At 47.5% G+C, this 21,620-nt stretch overlaps 1 protein-coding gene across 1 annotated transcript in view; it reads right to left on the bottom strand.

The window, feature by feature from the left end:
* Positions 1-1,056: 1,056 nt before the first annotated feature.
* Positions 1,057-21,620, bottom strand: part of LOC137527356 (cytochrome P450 2B1-like) — a 50,844-nt gene continuing 30,280 nt past the window's right edge. The window contains exons 7-9 of the mRNA XM_068247866.1: positions 13,638-13,825; positions 3,316-3,457; positions 1,057-1,313 (exon numbers count right to left, since the gene is read on the bottom strand). Of these exons, the coding sequence (XP_068103967.1) occupies positions 1,129-1,313; positions 3,316-3,457; positions 13,638-13,825 (515 nt within the window). The 3' untranslated portion in view covers positions 1,057-1,128. The remainder of the gene's footprint in view (positions 1,314-3,315; positions 3,458-13,637; positions 13,826-21,620) is intronic.

Below are 21,620 nucleotides of genomic sequence, written 5' to 3'. Positions count from 1 at the left end.
TGCATGTAATATAGGCATACCTCTGTACTAGTCTCCGGTGCCTGCTAATTCGTTTACCGTAGAAAATTAACAGAGGGGCATTGTTTTAATTTATCACCAGTAAAATGAACTGTGCAGGAGGCACTAAGCCCAGAAGAAAGACTGGACAGATGACAAAAAATTCTTCATCTTCACCAATATTTTATCATTTTACATTTTTGATTTTTTTGATTAGTTGACTTTATTTTCAGCCTTTAGGCCTCTTTCACACCAAGACATTGCGTTTTAGGGGACTTTAAGGTCACATAACGTGCCCCTAATGCAACGCATGGTGGTGTTGAAGTTGGACGTCAGATTGAGCCGCATTATGAGGCTCTTGGTGCTATCCTGGGAAGTCCGGATCTTTTCAATGATTTGGATGATTCGAATCGGATCATTGAAAAGATCCGGATCTTTGAACCAAATCTTTGAATCATTTTACTAGGGAAGCAGGAAGCAGGGGTGCAGCAGAATGAGAGGTGCAGGAGAATGAAGGCACATTGAGGGTGCTAATCCTTCATTCCTTCAATCCGAATCCTTCATTGTGATGATCCGGATGATTCGACTCACAAAAAAGATCCAAAGATCCGAATTGTTCATGATCTGGACAACACTACAGTGCAGTGAATATTAATTAGCCATGTGGCTAAGAACAATAGTGGACTCTTCCCTTACTGAGCATGTGCAAACAGTCTAACGCAGCTAAAACCACCTATAACACACAGGATGCTGCACTTTCTTTGAACGTCCAGCATTACACTGTAACGCAACGTGGGCACTGTGAACAGCCCATTGATTTTTCATTAGTGTGAGTTGGGCTGCGTTACAGGCTGCTCTAACGTGCGCCTGTAACATCCCACTGTGAAAGCAGCCTAAGAGTCACAAGCTTAGCCATAACTCTAAACATGGACAATATTCATAACAAGGTACATATTTTAGTACAAAATATAATACATATTATTTTTTACCTATACATATTGTACATCTGACACACTAAACAATTATCTGTAAAGACTGTATGCAATATGTGCTTGTAAAATAAAATAGCATGGTGTAAGTATATAAAAGCAAAGTACAACATTTACATATTGGCCCAGTCTTTTGAAGCCTCTATCTCCGGCACGCGGCGATCATGGAATACTGCCGGGCTCTGCTGCCATTGGTACCGGGTTCTGGAGTGATGTCTAGGTAATCCTCTTCTATGGTTGGCTTCAATGTAAATTGTTGGAGAATAGTGGTGAGAAAGATGAAGATCTCCATACGAGCCAGACTTTCTCCCAAGCAAGAGCGTTTTCCTAAGAATACATGACATTTACAATGAATGAACAGTGGCTACAAATTAAGTACAGCAGAGTCTCCAGTATCCAGCACTGGTGGGGATCGCCTAATGCTGGATACATGTGCTTGCTGCCTTGCTGCCTTGCTGCCTGCTGGCTGCTTAACCACTTAACGACTGCCTAACGCCTATAGGCGTTGGCAGGTCTTAAGTGGTTTTCCATGGAAACTTTCCATGTCAGTTCACGGAGGGTGTCTCCGTGAACAGCCGGAGAGCCGCCGATCGCGGCTCGCCGGCAAAATGTAAACATGCGGGGAAGAAATCGCTGTAAGGCAGATCGGCGATCCCCGGCCTCTGATTGGCCGGGGATCGCCGGCATATGATAGGCTGAAGCCTATCCTACAATGCGCAGGACGGATATCCATGGAGGGAGAGGGAGGGACGGACAGGAAGGGAGCGCCGAAAACGCTGCAGAGAGGGGCTTTAAAGAGCCCCCCCCCCGAAAAGCGCAGCAAGCCGGCGGCGATCAGACCCCCCCAGCAGGACATTCCCCTAGTGGGTAAAAAAGGGGGTAAGTCTGATCGCCCTGGCATAATCCTGATCTGTGCTGCGGGCTGGAGAGTCCATGCAGCACAGATCAGGCAAAACTCCCCTGGTCCTTAAAAATACACCTACAAAGTTCAGCAGCTAGAAGTTTATAATAGCTGGATGCAAGTCATGTGACACGCCGGCTCCCATGCACGGAGGACACTGGAAAGCTGCCCACTAGGAGTTGTAGGGAGGCTACAAGATGTCACTGGAGGCTCATTAAGTATTATGGGGAAGAATTTCTAGTTTTTTCGCCCTGTTGCTTAATAATAACCACTAATGGTCAGTTTCCCTAACACAGTGTCACTTTTATCTTGCATGCATGGCTTCCACCTGGTGGCTACTGTAATCTCAAGCATCCATCACATCCACTATCTTGGGTTTAACCACTTTGAATCCCTTGCTACGCTTATCTACTCCCCACAAAACTTCATCTGAAGCTCAGGGGAGTAGATAGGCGTACTTGTGGTAAACAGTGTGCTGTATGCCCAATAAGCTATCTGATTATGTATATAGGGTATCATTTTAACCGTGACAAGTGAGAGAATAGATTTTGTGTTGTTTGACAACTGAGGGCTAAGTCATGTGATTTTTTTTACCGAAAAACTGAATGAAAAGCAATAAAACTGTTATTTTCATGTACTCTATACCCGTAAATAAATACTTATATAAAAAAAACAAAAGTGACAGCATTGAAAAGAGAATACATAGTTACCCTAGGGACTTAGCTTTTAAAATATGTATGCCATGAGAGTGTATTACTGTTAAACATGAAGATAAGGGCTTTTAATTACTGATAGAGTACAATGAGAAAACAAAAAACACAAACCAGAAACTAATATATTATTACCATACATTGTACTAGGAACATTATTTAAATGTTGAGATAACCAGGACAAATTAGCAAATAATACAATGTGTGGGTTTTACCTATGGTAACATTGTTTATTTGAAAACTATAGTGGATGGAAATGGAGAAATAGTGTATTTTTTCTTTTTTTTCTCATTTTTCCCTTTAAAATGCACAGATAATAACATAATTACTAAAAGCAAATATCACCCTCACAAAGCATAATTTGTGGCAAAAAAAAACAAGATATAGATCATTTACATCTGATGAGTAGCAATAAAGTTATTAGTGAATGAATGGGAGGAGCGCTGAAATGTGAAAATTGCTCTGGTTTTTAAGCAAAAAACCCTGTGGTGCTGAAGTGGTTAATATCAAACTTTCCAATTCTAAGAAACTTTGCCTTTTGATGTTTAAACTATAAACAGCATTGCTTAGTGCTACAACCACCCTTTCATTCCTGTTATCAGTCTTCCTGGACATACAGCAGAAACACTGATTCTTATAAGAATAGTTTGAGAAACCAGTATGAAACCGTGCCAGACATTGCAACTTTTGTGATTCTGAAGTATAGCTGTGCCATTACCTGCAGAGAATGGCATGAAGGCCTCATTTTTCTTAAAACGTCCATTCTCATCAAGGAAATGCTCAGGATCAAACTTCTCTGGGTTCTTGAAGTATTTTGGGTCCTTCAGAACAGAAGTAAGGACTGGAAACACCATTGTTCCCTACAAAAGAATGGTCAAGAAGCACGTCACCAGGGCCAGATTTCTGGCAAGGCCTCATAGGCCATGGCCTAGGGCACCAGAAGTTTAGGGGCGGCTCAGTGAGGGGCAGGAAAGCTGTTCTATGCAGTCATCCCTATCTACTAGAACAGCTTTAACCTTTGAACTCTCTGTCCTGTACTTGTGCCGTCCCTGCAAGACCTGTAAGCTCTATCCTGCAGGTATACATCAGTCTAACTCTCATGGTGACGCAATGGGTCCATTATTAATGAGATGGCAAGCATAACATAAAATTTCAAAACATAACTTCTAATCTATACACGTATTACTAAAATAGCTATTTTCTGTGGCACCAATGATGGAAAGTAAGGCGAATTCTCATTGGGGCAGACAGAGATAACAACCATACAGATGGTATAGTTGGCCTTGGGCGGTAAAAAGTACAAATCCGGCCCTGCACGTCGCCATCATGGGGAAAAAACAAAACGTAAAAAATGTCAGCATTGTACGGGCCCAAACATACAGTAATATTGCTCCAGGTTGATTTTTCTGTATGGAGTTAGGCAGGATAAAAAGGATGCAAGGTAGTACATTTGATTGATTTTGATTAGATTGCCATACAGATTTTATTTTAACAAAAATCACGCTGTTCTTTGTGGCAGTACATGACTACAAAATGATCATTCGAAACGTCACTTACCGATATATTTTAATCATTGAAATGATTGTTTCAGAAACAACCTGATTAAGGGAGATCAAAGGACAATGATCGCAAAAAAAGTAACATTTTAAATGCATATTCATAAAACATACATTTCTCCCTAAGTAAAATGCGCTATGAATGACTTTTTTCCTACATTGCCGTCACTTACAGTAGGTAGTAAAAAGCTGACAGATCTGACAGCATTTGGACTAGACCATCTACTTGTGGGAGATTTTCAGAATTATCTTTATTCTTTACCAGTGGTGCTCGGATGGAGGTCGTGATTTCACGACCATTTTTACGCTATCCGCCACGGGTATTCGTCACCGTGGATCAATTTTCAATCACTAAAATCCGCTTCGGCAGACCGTGAATGCGTACATCCGAACACATTTATGCTCGTGAAAACGGCGCAGAAGCCGTGGTTAGTGGAGATGCGTAGAAATGGGTGGAAGTTACTTCCCTTGGCCAATCAGAGGCTCCCAGCCAGGCCCTAGCAACCAATCATAGGAAGAGAGGCTATGCCCTCCCCTCCTGTATATAAAGCGACGGCCATCATGAAAAGCTCCGTCTTTGCTAGACTCTGGTACGGAGAGGATTATCTCCAGGCCATTGTTGCTTCAGAAAGTGCATTTTTGTGTGAAAAACCTAGCGTTTTTACTGCTAACAGTGCTCTTATACTGTACTTGCAGGCACGTGCAGAGGGGGGTGCTCTGGGTGCCCAGGCACCCCCCCTTTTTAAAATCAGAAAAAAAGGCCCCTCTGATCGCGCAAAATAAGCCCCGCCCCCTACCGCGAGAAGTCCCGCCCACCCGCGAGAAGCTCCGCCTGGGGCACTTTCAGGTGAAGAGGCCTGGATAGGAATCCTAGTGTGGCATACTGACCTCACCCTCCACCTAGGACCCATACTGACCTCTACCTCCCCCAGCACCCATAGTGACTTCTCCCTCACCCACAGGGACCTCTCCATCCACCTAGCACCCACAGTGACCTCTCCCTCCCCAGCACCCACAGTGACCTCTCCCTCCACCTAGCACCCACAGTGACCTCTCCCTCCACCTAGCACCCACAGTGACCTCTCCCTCCACCTAGCACCCACAGTGACCTCTCCCTCCACCTAGCCCCTACAGTGACCTCTCCCTGCCCCAGCACCCACAGTGACCTCTCCCTCCCACAGTGACCTCTCCCTCCACCTAGCACCCACAGTGACCTCTCCCTCCACCTAGCACCCACAGTGACCTCTCCCTCCACCTAGCACCCACAGTGACCTCTCCCTGCCCCAGCACCCACAGTGACCTCTCCCTCCCACAGTGACCTCTCCCTCCACCTAGCACCCACAGTGACCTCTCCCTGCACCTAGCACCCACAGTGACCTCTCCCTCCACCAGCACCCACTGTGACCTCTCCCTCCACCAGCACCCACAGTGACCTCTCCCTGCACCTAGCACCCACAGTGAACTCTCCCTCCACCAGCACCCACAGTGACCTCTCCCTCCCACAGTGACCTCTCCCTCCACCTAGCACCCACAGTGACATCTCCTTCCCCAGCACTCACAGTGACCTCTCCCTGCACCTAGCACCCACAGTGACCTTTCCCTCCACCTAGCACCCACAGTGACCTCTCCCTCCCCCAGCACCCACAGTGACATCACCTTCCCCAGCACCCACAGTGACCTCTCCCTGCACCTAGCACCCACAGTGACCTCTTCCTCCACCAGCACCCACAGTGACCTCTCCCTCCCACAGTGACCTCTCCCTCCACCAAGCACCTACAGTGACATCTCCTTCCCCAGCACCCACAGTGACCTCTCCCTCCACCTAGCACCCACAGTGACCTCTCCCTCCCACAGTGACCTCTCCCTCCACCTAGCACCCACAGTGACATCTCCTTCCCCAGCACCCACAGTGACCTCTCCCTCCCCCTAGCACCCACAGTGACCTCTCCCTCCACCTAGCACCCACAGTGACCTCTCCCTCCCCCAGCACCCACAGTGACCTCTCCCTCCACCTAGCACCCACAGTGACCTCTCCCTCCACCTAGCACCCACAGTGACCTCTCCCTCCCCCAGCACTCACAGTGACCTCTCCCTCCCCCAGCACCCACAGTGACCTCTCCCTCCACCTAGCACCCACAGTGACCTCTCCCTCCACCTAGCACCCACAGTGACCTCTCCCTGCACCTAGCACCCACAGTGACCTCTCCCTCCCACAGTGACCTCTCCCTCCACCTAGCACCCACAGTGACATCTCCTTCCCCAGCACCCACAGTGACCTCTCCCTCCACCAGCAGCCACTGTGACCTCTCCCTCCCACAGTGACCTCTCCCTTCACCTACCACCCACAATCACCTCTCCTTCCCCAAATCTAGCAGTGATCCTGCCTACCCCAGCACCCACACTGACCTATCCTTCCCCAGCACCCACAGTGACCTTTCCCTCCCCCAGAGGCTACCCTCCTGTCCCCTGCAGCACTTACAGGGACCTCCCATCCCAAAAGCAGCGCCCACACTGATCTCTCCCAACACACAGCATCCACAACTACTCCCTCCTCCAATAACTACAATGACCTCCCCTTCCTCCAGCACTCATACTGACCTCTTCCTTCCACAGAACCCACAGTGACCTACCCTTCCACCAGCACCCACACTGACCTCTACCTCCCCCAGCAACCACACTGACCTCTACCTCCCCTAGCAGCAACTATGCTATTCATAGCAGTACCCACAGTGACCTCCCACTCCCTGCACCCACCACAATCCCAACAATATTCAGCACCCACATTACACTCAACCAGTAACCCCCACTATAGCAAGCACCCAGTACTTGCACCAAGCAACTTTCACCCAATACTTATATCCGACCTCCATATGGCACTTAGTACTTGCATCATTCACCCTATAGCTGGCACCCAGTACTCACACCCACTTGGCACAGTACTTGCACATTATCTGAACTCACATAAACCAGTACTAGCACCCAATGTACCTGCACTCAGAATCCACATGACACACAATGCCCACCCATAGCTAGCACCTAGTGCAGGCAATGCACCAAGTATTCGCACCAATGTACCTGCACCCAACACCCACATGTTTCATCTGCAGTAGTTCCAGTTGCACTAAGCCTCCACTTGGTGCCCAGCACCCACACCAAGCACTCACATATGACATCTAGTACTTGCACCCAGAACTCACAAGGGCTTGAGTAACTGCAATCAACACCTACATGATGCTTGACACCAACCCATACAGCCAGAATGCACATGACACCCTGTGCAGCACCCAGAACCCACATGGCACCCAGCATCTGCCTTTAGCACCCACATGACAACAAATACCCCACTAGCCAGCACCCATTACCCAGATGTTACCATGTACTCGCTCCCAGTACCCACTTGGCACTCAGTATTTGCACCTAAGACCCACATGACACCCTATAACCCCCATAATCAACACCCACATGGCATAGTACTCACACAGCACAAAGTTCCAAAGCCATTATATGCACCTAGTACCCGTCCATGGCCAGCACTCAAATAGCAACCAGTACCCACCCTTGGTCTGAACCCATATGAGACACGGTACTCTCCCATGGCACACACCCAGACCACACATGGCACTCCCTACTCACTCATGTCCAACACTCACATGGCTCCCTGTACCAATTAGCACTCACATGGCACCCACTATTGTTTATCACCATCTGCTACTCATTCAGCACATTCAGCATAGCATCCACTGCAAATAAACACCCAATACAAACTGGACCTTGGTACCCACAGCAGCTTGACACGGACTGTACTTTGGCACATCGGCACCCACTGCCACTTAGCACAAACTGGACCTTTGCGTCTTACCACCCACTGTATCTGGGCACCCACTGCACCTTGGCACTTACTGCAGTTTTGCATCTACTAATGCTTAGCAACCACTGCATATTGGCAACCACTGCTTCTTTGCCTGAAAAGAAGCTTGGGTGCTGATCTAGAGGGACAGAGGTCCCAGTAATGAAAGGTGAATCCATGCCTACATCAGGCTCCACTGTGCCCACTCTAATAGTGCGCACCTATGACTGCTGATTTGAGGGTGGTGGCACCACAGAAGTTGGTTGGAAGAAGACACAGAGTCTGCCTGATATATAAAGGTGTGTGTGTGTGTGTGTGTGTGTGTGTGTGTGTGTGTGTGTGTGTGTGTGTGTGTGTGTGTGTGTGTGTGTGTGTGTGTGTGTGTGTGTGTGTGTGGTGGTGGTGGTGGTGGTGGTGGTGGTGGTGGGGGGGTTAAGACTGCCTAGTGCTTTCTGGAGAAGGGGTATTACATAAACAATTTAGCACGATATATCGATTAGGGCCCCTTTTTCAAATTTGAGCACCCCCCATTGAGAATCCTCTGCACGGCCCTGTGTACTTGTATTCAGTTAGCTAGCCAGTGAGTCATTGCTGTAGTTAGTTTTATTCAGTGTAGTCAGAATGTACTGGTGATTAGTGTGTTTAGTGCAGGCAGGCAGGTTCAGAGTGATTGTACAGCTCACTTGTATTCTGCTCATTAGCCAGTCATACGCTGCCTTCAGCTACTACTTACAGACAGTCACACTGCCAGTGCTATTCTTTCAGTAAGTTTCATGAGTGACATTGTGTACTGTGCTCACTGCTCACTGGTATTATTCATCTCAATTGGCAGTGATACCCTTCAGTTACATTGTACTGTGCTCACTGCTATTATTCATCTTATTTGGCAGTGATACCCTTCAGTTGTGTTGTACTGTGCCCACTGCTCACTGGTATTATTCATCTCATTTGTCAGTGATACCCTTCAGTTATGTTGTACTGTGCTCACTGCTCACTGGTATTAATCATCTCGTTACCTTCAGTTAGGTTGTACTGTGCTCACTGCTCACTGGTATTAATCATCTCATTAGCCAGTGATACCCTTCAGTTGTGTTGTACTCTGCTCACTGGTATTAATCATCTCATTACCCAGTGATACCCTTCAGTTACGTTGTACTGTGCCCACTGCTCACTGGTATTAATCATCTCATTACCTTCAGTTACGTTGTACTGTGCTCACTTCTCACTGGTATTAATCATCTCATTAGCCAGTAATACCCTTCAGTTATGTTGTACTTAGGGCCAGATTTGTGGGAAGGCCTCCCAAGGCCGGTTCCTAGGGCGCCAAAGTTCAAAGGGCGCTTTGCAAACTGTCCGCGTCCTGTGTCCAGGCACGCCGCCAGCCCGCCAATTGCCGATCCAAGTCATCCAACTGCCTGTGGTGACTTCAGTGTCACGGGCGGCAACAACAGACATACCTCCGCCCTCCGGCTTCTCCCCCCCAGTTCCTGCCTGTCAGCCCGCAGATGGAGTATGGAGGATTCTTGGGAACTCAGAGTCAGAGACAGTGTGCAGTGCGATTTGGCTGGTGCTGCTGCTCACACTTGGATGTTGGGTGACTCGGGGGCGTGGCTGCTGGAGGCTCATGGTACAGAGCGCTCCAGGAGTTCCGGGATGGAGGAGGACAAGAACAGGGGAGGATAGACGGGAGGGAACTGCACGGCAGAGGAGATCGTCAGACCAGGAGAGGCTCCCCCGGGACTGTGTCGGCTATATGCAGAGAATCAGGCTGCGTAAGTGACAGCTGTGGGAGGGGACTATGGGCAGACTGCAAGACTCAGCATGCATCAAGAGAAAAGTGCCAGCATAGCATTCACCTAAAGCACTGCAAGTCAGGTACAGGCTATGCTGACATTTTTCATCCATTACAAACTGGCTATTCTGGCACTTCTAGTTCCTCACACTGGAGCACATACAAGCTATACTTGCGCTTGTAGTTCATCACATACAGGCTATATTGGCTCATGTAGTGCAACTTGCATTTTAAGTGCAAGTATAGTCTGTATGTGATGCACTACAAGTGCCAGTATCTCCTGCGTGTGTTGCACTACAAATGCCAGTATATCCTGGGTGTGATGCACTACAAGTGCCTGCATAGCTTGTATGTGATGCACTACATGTCTGTGTGTGAGGCACTACAAGTACCAGTATAACCTGTGTGTGATGCACTACAAGTGCCAGCATAGCCTGTGTTTGAGGCACTACAAATGCCAGCTTAGCCTGTACCTGTGGTGATTCATTACTGGCTCTGGTCTACTTTAGGTATGGTGAGCAGACATCCCACTTTTCCCGGGACATGCCCTGGATTATGCAAAGTCCTGGGTTTGCCGCTGGATATCCTGGCTGCGGGACTCTGGGCAGTTTCCAACCACCCAAATCCAGAAGATGTATGGCGGCTCCTACTGTCCCCCAAAGTGTGTAGGCAGGTGACAGGGTGCTACAACTAACACATACAGGACTGCGCTCCAACTGTCAGGCCAAACCACTTTCTCCCTCTTCGTAGCGTCAGGGAGGAAGAAGCGACAGTCGCATGATGAAGTGCACAAGTGCACTCTGTCCTACAGTTCTTTGCCTACAGGTGGGAAGTTGTGGTGCCAGTCACATGGCTGTGTGACGTCACAAATAGGATAAGCTATCCACTGCTAGGCATCTGTGATGGTGAAAGATTTGACTCCAAATCACAGCAGGTTCTTGATTTATTTATCTGGCCACTTTGTTAGGTATGTCTTTCTAGTACTGAATTTGACACCTTTTTGCATTCAGAACTTCCTTATTCCTCATGGCATTTCTCTGAAATTTTGATCCACATTAATTGACATGAAAGCATCACACAAAATTATGATCTGTATGTACGTCCATCATGCAAATCTCTAATTCCACCACATCAAGGGGGAAACACTGCTTTTGTATGTGTTTGCTGAACGTTGTCTAACTACCTTTAAGGCTCGTTCACACTAGAGGCGTTTTTTGAATTTTTTAAGCGCAGGCGATTTGTACAAATCACCCTAAAAGCGCCTACACAATGCTCTCCAATGAGGGAGTTCTCATTGGGGCGTTCCATTTGCTTTCCTCTGACTCGATGGTTGAACTCGATGGACGTATGTCTTTTTCAACCCAAATAACTATGTAACTATGTAAAGTGCTGCATGGACCATTTTCAGGGCGATTTGCCCTGAATGGAAGGTATAGGAAAAAACGCAAAATGATCACAAAATCGCTTTGTGCAGCAATTGCGTTCACGTTTTTAAGAATAAATTCATTGCATTTATTCTTTGCCAGATCAAAGAGTTCACTTCCTGACTTGCATTAGGGAGTGAATTAAAAAAACGCTCTGGAAAACTGCTTACAAAAACGCTTAGTAAAAACACCCAGCGCACAGAAATCGCCGGGAAACTGAAAAAAGATGCATCAAAAAGCGTCCAACCTGAACGGACAGGCTATCGGAACACAATGGGAACGAGGCCTCAGGGTCTCTTTTTCCTGTGTTTTGGCTTACATTGCAGTTAACACTGCCTGCATCATGGCCACACCTATTTTTCGCCGGGACTACCTCACTCCAAATCCTCCCCCTCCCCCCACCAAATCGCCTAATCTTTTGTTTTAAAAAAGAAAAACGTTAGGATGCTGTTGGTCAGGGGGCGGCTGGTGATAGTGGGCCTAGGGCGGTAAAAAGTACAAATCCGGCCCTGGTTGTACTGTGCTCACTACTCACTGGTATTATTCATCTCATTTGTCAGTGATACCCTTCAGTTGCATTGTACTATGTTCACTGCTCACTGGTATTAATCATCTCATTTGGCAGTAATTCATTAGCAACATGTCTGGCAGGGTTCATGGAGGTGTCAGGAAAGCGAGTTCCATTGCTTCAGCCACTTCTGGGACTGCTCCACGGCCAGTGAGAGGATGCCCAGCTGTACAGGGTCATGGGGCAGCAGAAAGGGCAGCACAGCCTGGGCCAAGTCAGCCAACGCCGTTATCACAATATTTTAAAGTTTCTGGTCCCCGTGTGGTTGTTGAGCAGATGGAACCTGACGTTTTGATGGACATTATGACTGCATCCCAGACCTCTGCTGTGAGCAGCACTCCAAGCAGCAGCCAACGCCCCACGCTTGCTGTGACATCCACCCCAGCAGCCAGTGGTCAGCAGCCTTCCCAGGACAAGAGTGTTCTGTTCCTCAGTCCGGTATCTGGGAACATATTGATGGCTGAAGCTCAGGACATACTGGGGACTGATATGGAGAAGATTGACCTCGGGCCAGCATCACAACTCTTATTGGAGGATGTCGAAGAACAGGGGTCTGTGTCTGGGGATGTTGGTGCAGCAGAGGTGGGGGTCAGGAGAAGAGTTCTATGACGATGATGATGATCGGGACCATCTGTATGTGCCTCAGACCCCGGAAAACATGTTGTATCGTGTGTTTAGGTACTAAAGTCTGCGTTCCCGCTGCCTGGGTCCACGGATACATCTAATTTTTTGGGCAGCACTATCAAACTGTGGTACTAGCAGTGAGTTGCCATGGTCCTTCTGTGCTGCCGCACTGACCGGCCGCTTTGTCCTCCTGACTCAGTCGCTACTACACTCTGCGTTCACACTGCCCGGGTCCACTGACAACTCTGCTGTCATGTCATTGCTAATCGCTGCAAAAAAAAAAAAAAAATTACAAAAACCTCTCTGGGTCTTTTTGCCGTCAGCTACTCATCCTCCTCCAGTGGTACCATCACCGCCAAGTGCCATTGGGACTCACCTTCACCTCTGTGATTGCTAAACATGTATTTCCCTGTTTAAAACCACTTATTACCAATTAATAGCCCCATTTAAAGTGTTGATTTCACTTTAAAATCCATTTTCTCAAAAAAATATATATATTTTTGGATTTTTTTTGTTTAAGTTGTAGCCCCTTATCACCTTGATAATCCATGTAATTTGGGGGATTGTAGCATGTATGGGGGCTTTGCTATTGACGTTAAAAGAAAATCCGGATCCAATGGTGGATCCGGCCGTGATTGCGTCATTCATGGCCCAAAATCCGCGTCATGGCGTAGACGCGTATCAAAATCCGGAACCAATCATGCCAGAGGCGGATTCTTTTTGGCAACGGCTGTGGTTGCCGAACTCGTGGGTTCGGGACATCCGAGCACCACTGTTTCATCGCCCATGTGTTATAATGAGCTTGGTGTGGCATCCAAATTAGTGTACTGTAAATGTATACTTTTCAAAAAATAGCAGATATAGGCTGCCTAAGGCTCGGATCATACTGCAACTGCATGGATCAAAAACTGATCCGGGAAAAAACTGATCCATCAAAGGGATTTGTTTTTCATCCATGAGTTCTATTTTGTTACCGCTGAGTCAATTTGACAGATCTGTTGATCTAGCTTTATCACATTATTTGCGTTTCATTTGGTAGAACTGACCAATAGATCCTTTTTAACGGACTGATATGAATTGATCCTATTGTTTAACATATGATAGTTTTTTCATTCATTGGGATAGGTTTGATCCACTAAACGGACTTTTTTTTAGGACAGTATGAAGTGAGCCTAAGTGTATAGATATATCTTAAATAAATATAAGCTTATGCCTTTTAAACCACTGACCTTGGGAATGTGATATCCTCTGAAGACTGTGTCTCTGGTGGTTTCATGAGGCATTCCTGTTGGGATGATATCGGCAAATCTCTGGACCTCGTGTATCACAGCATCTGTGTATGGCATCTTTGCCCTGTCTTCCACAGATGGACAGCGACTATGACCTATGACCTCATCAATTTCTGCATGGATCTTCTCTGTAGGTTACAGCAGAAAGAAAAATCATGGGTAAGTGTAACAAGTGTAGACAATCTCAATCTTCCATGTTGCTTATCATTACTTAAAGGGAAGGTCCAGGCAAAAAAAAGAGAGTTTCACTTACCTGGGGCTTCTACCAGCCCCATGCAGCAATCCTGTGCCCTCGTAGTCACTCACTGCTGCTCCAGTGCCCCGCTGGCATCTAGTTTAGTTTAGTTTTTGCTGACCTCGGAGGTCGGGGGCTGTATTGCGTACATTTTTACGCATTCCCGCTAGTGCAGGAACATTAACACATACATTTTTACGCGTTAGTGTTGCACTACATTTTTACGCGTTAGTGAGTGACTACAGGCACAGGATGGCTGCATGGGGCTGGTAGAAACCCCAGGTAAGTGAAACTAATTTTTTTTTTTTTGCCTGGACCTTCCCTTTAACCACTTGCCGACCGTGCACTCATACCGCGCGTCGGCAAAGTGGCAGCTGCAGGACCAGCGACGCAGTTCTGCGTCGCCGGCTGCAGGCGAATTAATCAGGAAGCAGCCGCTCGCGCGAGCGGCTGCTTCCTGTCAATTCACGGCGGGGGGCTCCGTGAATAGCCTGCGGGCCGCCGATCGCGGCTCGCAGGCTAAATGTAAACACAAGCGGAAATAATCCGCTTTGTTTACATTGTACGGCGCTGCTGCCAATCAGCGGCCGGGGATCGCCGCCATGTGACAGGGGACAGCCTGTCACTGGCTGCACAGGACGGATAGCGTCCTGTGCAGCGCGGATCACAGGGGGGGAACAGGTAGGAGAGGGAGGGGAGGAATCCCGCAGCGGAGGGGGGCTTTGAGGTGCCCCCCCCCCCCCGCAACACCCATCAGGCAGGAGCGATCAGACCCCCCCAGCACATCATCCCCCTAGTGGGGAAAAAAGGGGGGCGATCTGGTCGCTCTGCCTGCACCCTGATCTGTGCTGGGGGCTGCACAGCCCACCCAGCACAGATCAGCTAAAACAGCGCTGGTCCTTAAGGGGGGGTAAAGGGTGGGTCCTCAAGTGGTTAAAGCATGCCTGAGTGTAGTGAGAGGGATATGTCCTGCTGATCCTCTACCTCTAATGCTGGGCATACACAGCTTGACGCAGGCTTATCAATCCAGCCGCTGATGGCTCGATTGATAATATCCGACGTGTTCGAATGACCGCGGGGACCGATTCCGCGCTCGATACTCGCGGGCAGACTATAGTGCCGAATTGAGCGGAAGGTAAGAAGCGCCAGCGGGGACGAGCGGGAATTGATCCGGGCGCACGCGCTGACGAGCGGGGACGCGGCGGGAGTCGATCCGGCGGCTTATCGGCCGCCGGATCGACCCGTGTATGCCCATCATAATGTTGGGAATACACAATACAATTTTCTGTTAGATTTACCTGCCAGATAGATAATTTCCAACATGTTGGAAATTAGCTATCTAACCATCTATCTGCCTAGCAATTAAGCATTGTTCATCTCAGCAGGAGATAACCAGAAGACAATGCACCAGAGATAATCACTAGTCTCTACAGAAAATAATCTAATTACAGTAAATCTAACAGAGAATCTAACAGAAAATTGTATGGTGTTTTCCCAGCATAATTCTTTTGCATGCAGATCAGGTGCTCTGAATGAACTCTGACTAGATTAGCTGCATGCTTGTTTCAGGTGTGTGACTCTACTTCAACCAATGGAAATAAACATGGCAGCCACCATATGCTTGTCACTTCACATGTATTTTGAGGCTGGATTCAAACTTTGATGTGTTAAGTTGTATTGTGTTGTGTCCCACTTGGCAAATGGGATGCAACACAACGTAACTCAATGTGTAAGTAATGTGTAATGTTTAAGTGTCGCACAGCGGGCGGGGACTTACAGCTGTTACAGCCACTGGAGGAGGCGCTGATCTGTGTACCGCTAGTCTGGTCTTGAGTAGACACACATGCCGGAGGGGAAAGCCAGGAAGGGGGGCCCCAAGTTGAGGGAAGGGGGGGAGACTTCTCCCCTTCTCCGCTGCTATGCCCATCGCCCTCTTTCACTGGCTGCCTCCCCTCCTGGGGACACCTATAGACCTAGCTACAGGGGCAAACGCAGGATTTTTAAGGGGGGGGGGGGATTCCTGAAAGGTCCAGAAGTACTTATGTCCTCGAGTAGTTCCGAATACAGGTGGCTCCATACTGCCCATGCACAAAAGTGCGCTGGTGTATTACGGAGCTGCCCATCTTTGGAAGTACTCAAGGACGCGAGTGTTTCTGAGGGCTTCTGGTAGCAGCAAATTTGAACCGGGGACAGCGCTAGCACAACTCCCCGAGAGAGGAACGGGAGATAGACTTAGTTTGGACAATTCAGTGGAATATGCCACATAGTGTCACATACCACAAGCAATAGTCATATGATGCAGGGATATATGCAACTGCGGAAGATGGCGGCGCTATATAAATACTAAATAGTAATAATTTGCTTCACCAGGATTGCACTTTTATTTAGCTTTCCTGTATGACAAGAAGACACACCCAGCACTATAGGAAGAGGGAAACAAAGGTGAATGAGGGAGGGCTGGTGCACACCAAGAGTGCTTCTGAGCGTTTTTCAAATCAACAGTGATTTGAAAAGTGCTTGGCTAATGTTACACTATGACGGTGTTCCCACAGCAGCATTGTGATTTTTTCAAAATCGCAGGTATACTGCATGTAGCATGTTTTTGAGCGATTCATTAAAAAATCGCTCTGAAAATCGCTTCACAAAATCGCACTCACAAATTGCTAGTGATTGCTATTGTCATTTTGGCGTTGCACTAGCACAGAGAGATGAGGAGTGGAGACATTGAGAATAGCCTGAGATGGAGCAGAGAGCTCATCTGTATTGCAGTCCCACATCACACAGAGGCTACTTGCCTGTAATAGGACTCCCTGCCAGTCTCTCACACAAGTCAGAAAGCAGCCCTCCTGGAGTCTAGGGACTGTCAAAAACTTTTTAACTTGTTTAACACCTTATCCACACATGCAGTCATTATAACAATGGGGAGAGACCAGACAGATGTTTTCCCACAGACCCTCCCGGCAAGCTCTGCATCATGCTGTGCATATTTACCAGCTTGCCTGCCCTCTAATTGCGTCATGTACATAAAGTAAACCTCTTCTGCCCTACATTACACTACAGACAGGCCTTTCAGGGGATACTTCAGGGCACTTATAATGGAAAAGGCATTTACACATTTATAGGCTAAAATTCAGGAAATAGCCAAAGCTCTGTCAGGTATCATGAAATAGTAGCAGTGTTTGCAGCTTGACTGATTGTTACTGTCTGTGTTTTCCTATCTGCTGCACTTATTTACCTCTAGCAGAGATGACTGAGTTGATAACACAAGGAGGTCCGTTCCTCCCAGGTCCGAGGTAACTTACTCTCAGCTTCTTCAGACTGCAGCACAGGGCAGGCAGTAGTGACTGATATCTGAGTCCTCGCTTAGCTGATACTGCTGTGCTGTCAGAGTGCCCCTGCCTGCCGCGTGTGCTGTGGAGAGTCGGGGACTCGAGAATCAACATTTTCTCACTAACGCAGGCTGCAGCTTCTTGTGGGGGCAGGCTTGGCTGCCTCTCTCATTCTATTAGCTGGAGGGAGGCGCCGCCGGAAGTAAGAAGGAGAAGTAATAAGGGAGGGAGAAGGAAGCTGTTTATATTATGCGGGTTTCCCTGGCTGAATACACGGCTCGGTGCAGGGGGAGGGGGGGTTCCAGACACCCGGAATACCCCCTTCCGTGCGCCAGTGAGCTACATATACTGGGGGCACTTATAGACCTAGCTACATATACTCAGGGCACCTATAGACCTGGCTATACTGGGGACACCTATACACCTGGCTGAATATACTGGAAACACCTATCCAGCTGGATACATATACTGAGGACACCTATAGACCTGGCTACATATATTGGGGACACCTATCCACCTGGCTACATATACTGGGGACACTTATAAACCTGGCTATACTGGGAACACCTATACACCTGGCTACATATACTGAGGACACCCAGGGCCGGTTTAAGCAACAATGGGGCCCCAGGGCAAAATAAACCTGGGGGGCCCCCCCAACAGATACCCCGGAGCAAAAATTGGTATTAAGGGACCTTTTTTGCAGCTGGTATAGTCAGAGTTTGAAGCCCCAATCGGTCGGAGCTCCACATTCTGGCTACCCCAGCCTGCATGGGGGACAAGGGGTTAAAAAGTTACAGGAGGGGGGACACCACATAATTTAAAAAAATAAAAATTCCCACACTCTAAACATAAATTTTTTTTGGGGGGAAAATAGGAAAAAAATGCCAGGGATCTTCATACAGCCATATTGCGGCTGTATAGCAATCCCTGGCCAAAGCGCTGCGGCTGCGTTTGGACCCCCTGGAAACCCTGTCAGGAAATGTATTGCTCTTTCTTTCGATACATGTAAAATGACACTACCGTTAGGTTTGCTACTAAAAGTGACATTTACCGCATTTAAAAGTATACTTTTTTCCTTCGAAACTTTAAAATCGATTTTCTCAAAAACTATAAGGTCTTTTTGAAAAATTGTTTTTTTTCTCTTATTCCCAATGATCTCCTTAACATATCCTGCAAATTTAGGGTTTCTAGAATTTAAGGTGGATTTGCTATTAACCATTAAAGTCAGCAGGTTTTTAAATGTGTATTTTATTTCCTTTTGAAACTTTAAAATCGATTTTCTCATGAACTATAAGGTCGATTAGAAAATGTTTTTTTCCTCTTGTAGCCACTGGGGGCCCCTACAAGCTCTGGGGCCCTGGGGCAGCTACCTTCTTTGCCTTAATGGTAGCGCCGGCCCTGAGGACACCTAAAGACCTGGCTATCTATACAGGAGACACCTATAGACCTGGCTATCTGTACTGGGGACACCTATAGGCCTGGCTACCAATTCTGGAGACACCTGTAGACCTGGCTACCTATACTGGGGACACCCATAGACCTGGCTACCTATTCTGGGGACACCTATAGTCCTGGCTACCTATTCTGGGGACACCCATAGACCTGGCTATCTTAACTGGGGACATCTATAGACCTGGTTATCTATTCTGGGGACAGAGAAAGGACTACAGGACAGCCTGTCAGTATTGGAGACTTTCTGTACCACATGGGCACTGCCCATCAACCCAAAGAAGACAAAAGTGATGGTGTTCCAGAGGAAGAATGGAAATAAAACCCCTACCTCCTCATTTATATTAAATGGCTCCCCACTGGTGTCCACTAACAGCTACACCTACCTGGGGCTGGAGATCAACCAATCAGGAAGCTTTAAACCAGCAGTACAGGCCCTGAAAGACAAAGCCCGCAGAACATTTTATGCCATCAGAAGACAGCTTTACCACCTAAAACCACCAGTGAGAGTGTGGGCAAAGATCCTGCTCTATAGCAGTGAGGTATGGGGCCCGGTCACCTACCCTGACCAATCAAAATGGGACTCCAGCCCAACAGAAATCTTCCATCTAGAGTTCTGCAAGTATCTCCTCCAAGTCCATCGAAGCACTTCAAACTCAGCTTGCCGGGCAGAGCTAGGCAGGTTCCCACTATGGCTTACTATCCAGCAGAGGGCACTCTCATACTGGGCGCATATACAGAGCAGCAACCCCAGCACTTACCACCATAAAGCCTCACTGAGCCAGGGGGGCGAGGCCATACCACGCGCTCTCAAGCAAAGCATCAGCAGCCAGCCCAGCCAAGGCCACCAACACAGGCTGACAAAAGCCCAAATAAAACAGACTATAGAAAGCTGCAAGGAACGATACATAGAGGAATGGAGAAGTGACATAAAGAATTCCAAGAAACTCGCTGTCTATCAATCACTACAGAGGGAGTACACAATGGCTCCATATCTGGGGAGGCTACATCACCACAAAGATAGACAGGTCTTGAGTTTGTACCGTCTGAGTGCCCACAGCCTGGAGATAGAGACAGGGCGGCACAGACAGACATGGAAGCCCCGGGAGGAGAGACTGTGCAGACAATGCGACCAGGAGGTCTTGGAGGATGAGGCCCACTTCCTGCTACACTGCAGCAAATATGCACCTGTGAGGACCGCCCACTTCCAGAGACTCTCCGCCCACATCCAGGATTTTACCTCCACAGATGAGGAGCGGAAACTCTACATCCTACTGGGGGAGGAGGAAACAACCGTGCAAATAGCTGCCCGATATGTCACAGCCTGCCACCAACTGAGAGGAACATGATACCACATGGACTGTATTCCCCCCCAATACCCCCCTATGGACTGTATATCCCAGTCCCCCATGCTGCCCCTTACATCATCCACACACCTATGGACTATATACCCCAACTCCCTATATCCTTCCCTATTCCCACAAACCCCCCCCCCATGTTAATGTTTTGTCTTGTTTTGCTTTGGCAATGCTAAATGTATTTGGTCCTGCCAATAAAGCTTTTTTGGATTTGGATTTGGATTTGGACACCTATAGACCTAGCTACTTATACTGGGGATACCTATAGACCTGGATGCCTGCATTGGGAAAACCTATAGACGATGGTTACTTCCACTGGGGATACCTTTCGACCTGGTTACCTATACTGGGGGCACCTATTTTGAGGGAACTGCTGCCAGATTGACTATTTTTGGGGAACTGCTGCTGCCAGATTAAGTGTATTTTGGGAAACAGCTGCCAGATTATGTGTATTTATAGGGAACCGCTGCCAGATTGTGTATAATGGGGGAACCGCTGCTTCCAGATTCTGTTTATTTTGGGGGAACCACTGCTGCTACATGTATTTTTGGTGATCCGCTGCCAAATTTATGTGTATTTGGGGGAACTGCTGCTGCCAGATAACGTCTATTTTGGGGGAACGACTGCCATATTATCTGTATTTTGGAGGAACCTCTGCCAAATTGCATGGATTTTTGGTGAAATGCTGCCAGATTACATGTATTTTGGGGGGAAACACTATGGCAGAGTACAAACTTCCCTGGCAGACCTTTTACACCACTGCTAAGGTCATGTATATTTTGCTCCACCCATGACCATGCCCACATTCTGTTGCACGACCACACCCATTTTGGAATTTTGAATTCCAAAAAGGAAAACACTAAGGTTCCAGCATCCATGCTTTAGCAGCCATTTTACTGAATATCCACACTGAAAGGGGAAAGCACTAATGCTGTTATTTATAGTGATGAACAAAAAGTTATCCTACAATTCTGATAAGTTCCACCTATGAGTCAGAAGTTGGGGGTCAGTAAACCAAAGCTTCTAGTAGCTAATTATCAAAAATAACCTGCAATGATTTGCTATCCCCAGCTTCCACCTCCTGTGTAAAGGTAGTGAGTGCATTAGGAGAATTATTTCCTCATTCCTTGCCTCATATTTGTCCTTGGACAGACCCTCATTGATTGGACCAACACTGGGGATTTTTTTTTTAAATATTGTAATTCAGGTTTAAAGGGAACCTAAAGCGAGGCTTCCAGATGTATTTCCTTCTAGACAATACCAGTTGCCTGGCTGTCCTGCTGATAACTTTGGCTGCAATAGTGTCTGAATCACACCTGAAGAACACCTGATCTGCATGCTTGTTCAGTGTCTATGGCTAAAAGTATTAGAGACACAGGATCAGCAGGACAGCCAGGCAATAGGCATTGTTTAAAAGGAAATAAATATGGCAGCCTCTATATCCCACTCTCGCTTTAAATTCCCTTTAAAGAGGTGCTGTAATGACATTTAGTAGAATATAATAAATTGTTTGAGATACCCACTTACAATAATTATCTTGGTTTTCGCT

The sequence above is a fragment of the Hyperolius riggenbachi genome, chromosome 8, assembly GCF_040937935.1.
Source record: "Hyperolius riggenbachi isolate aHypRig1 chromosome 8, aHypRig1.pri, whole genome shotgun sequence".
Classification (NCBI taxonomy): Eukaryota; Metazoa; Chordata; class Amphibia; order Anura; family Hyperoliidae; genus Hyperolius; species Hyperolius riggenbachi.
Note: the sequence above shows the minus strand (reverse complement) of the source record. Positions and strands in the feature narration are given on the sequence as shown.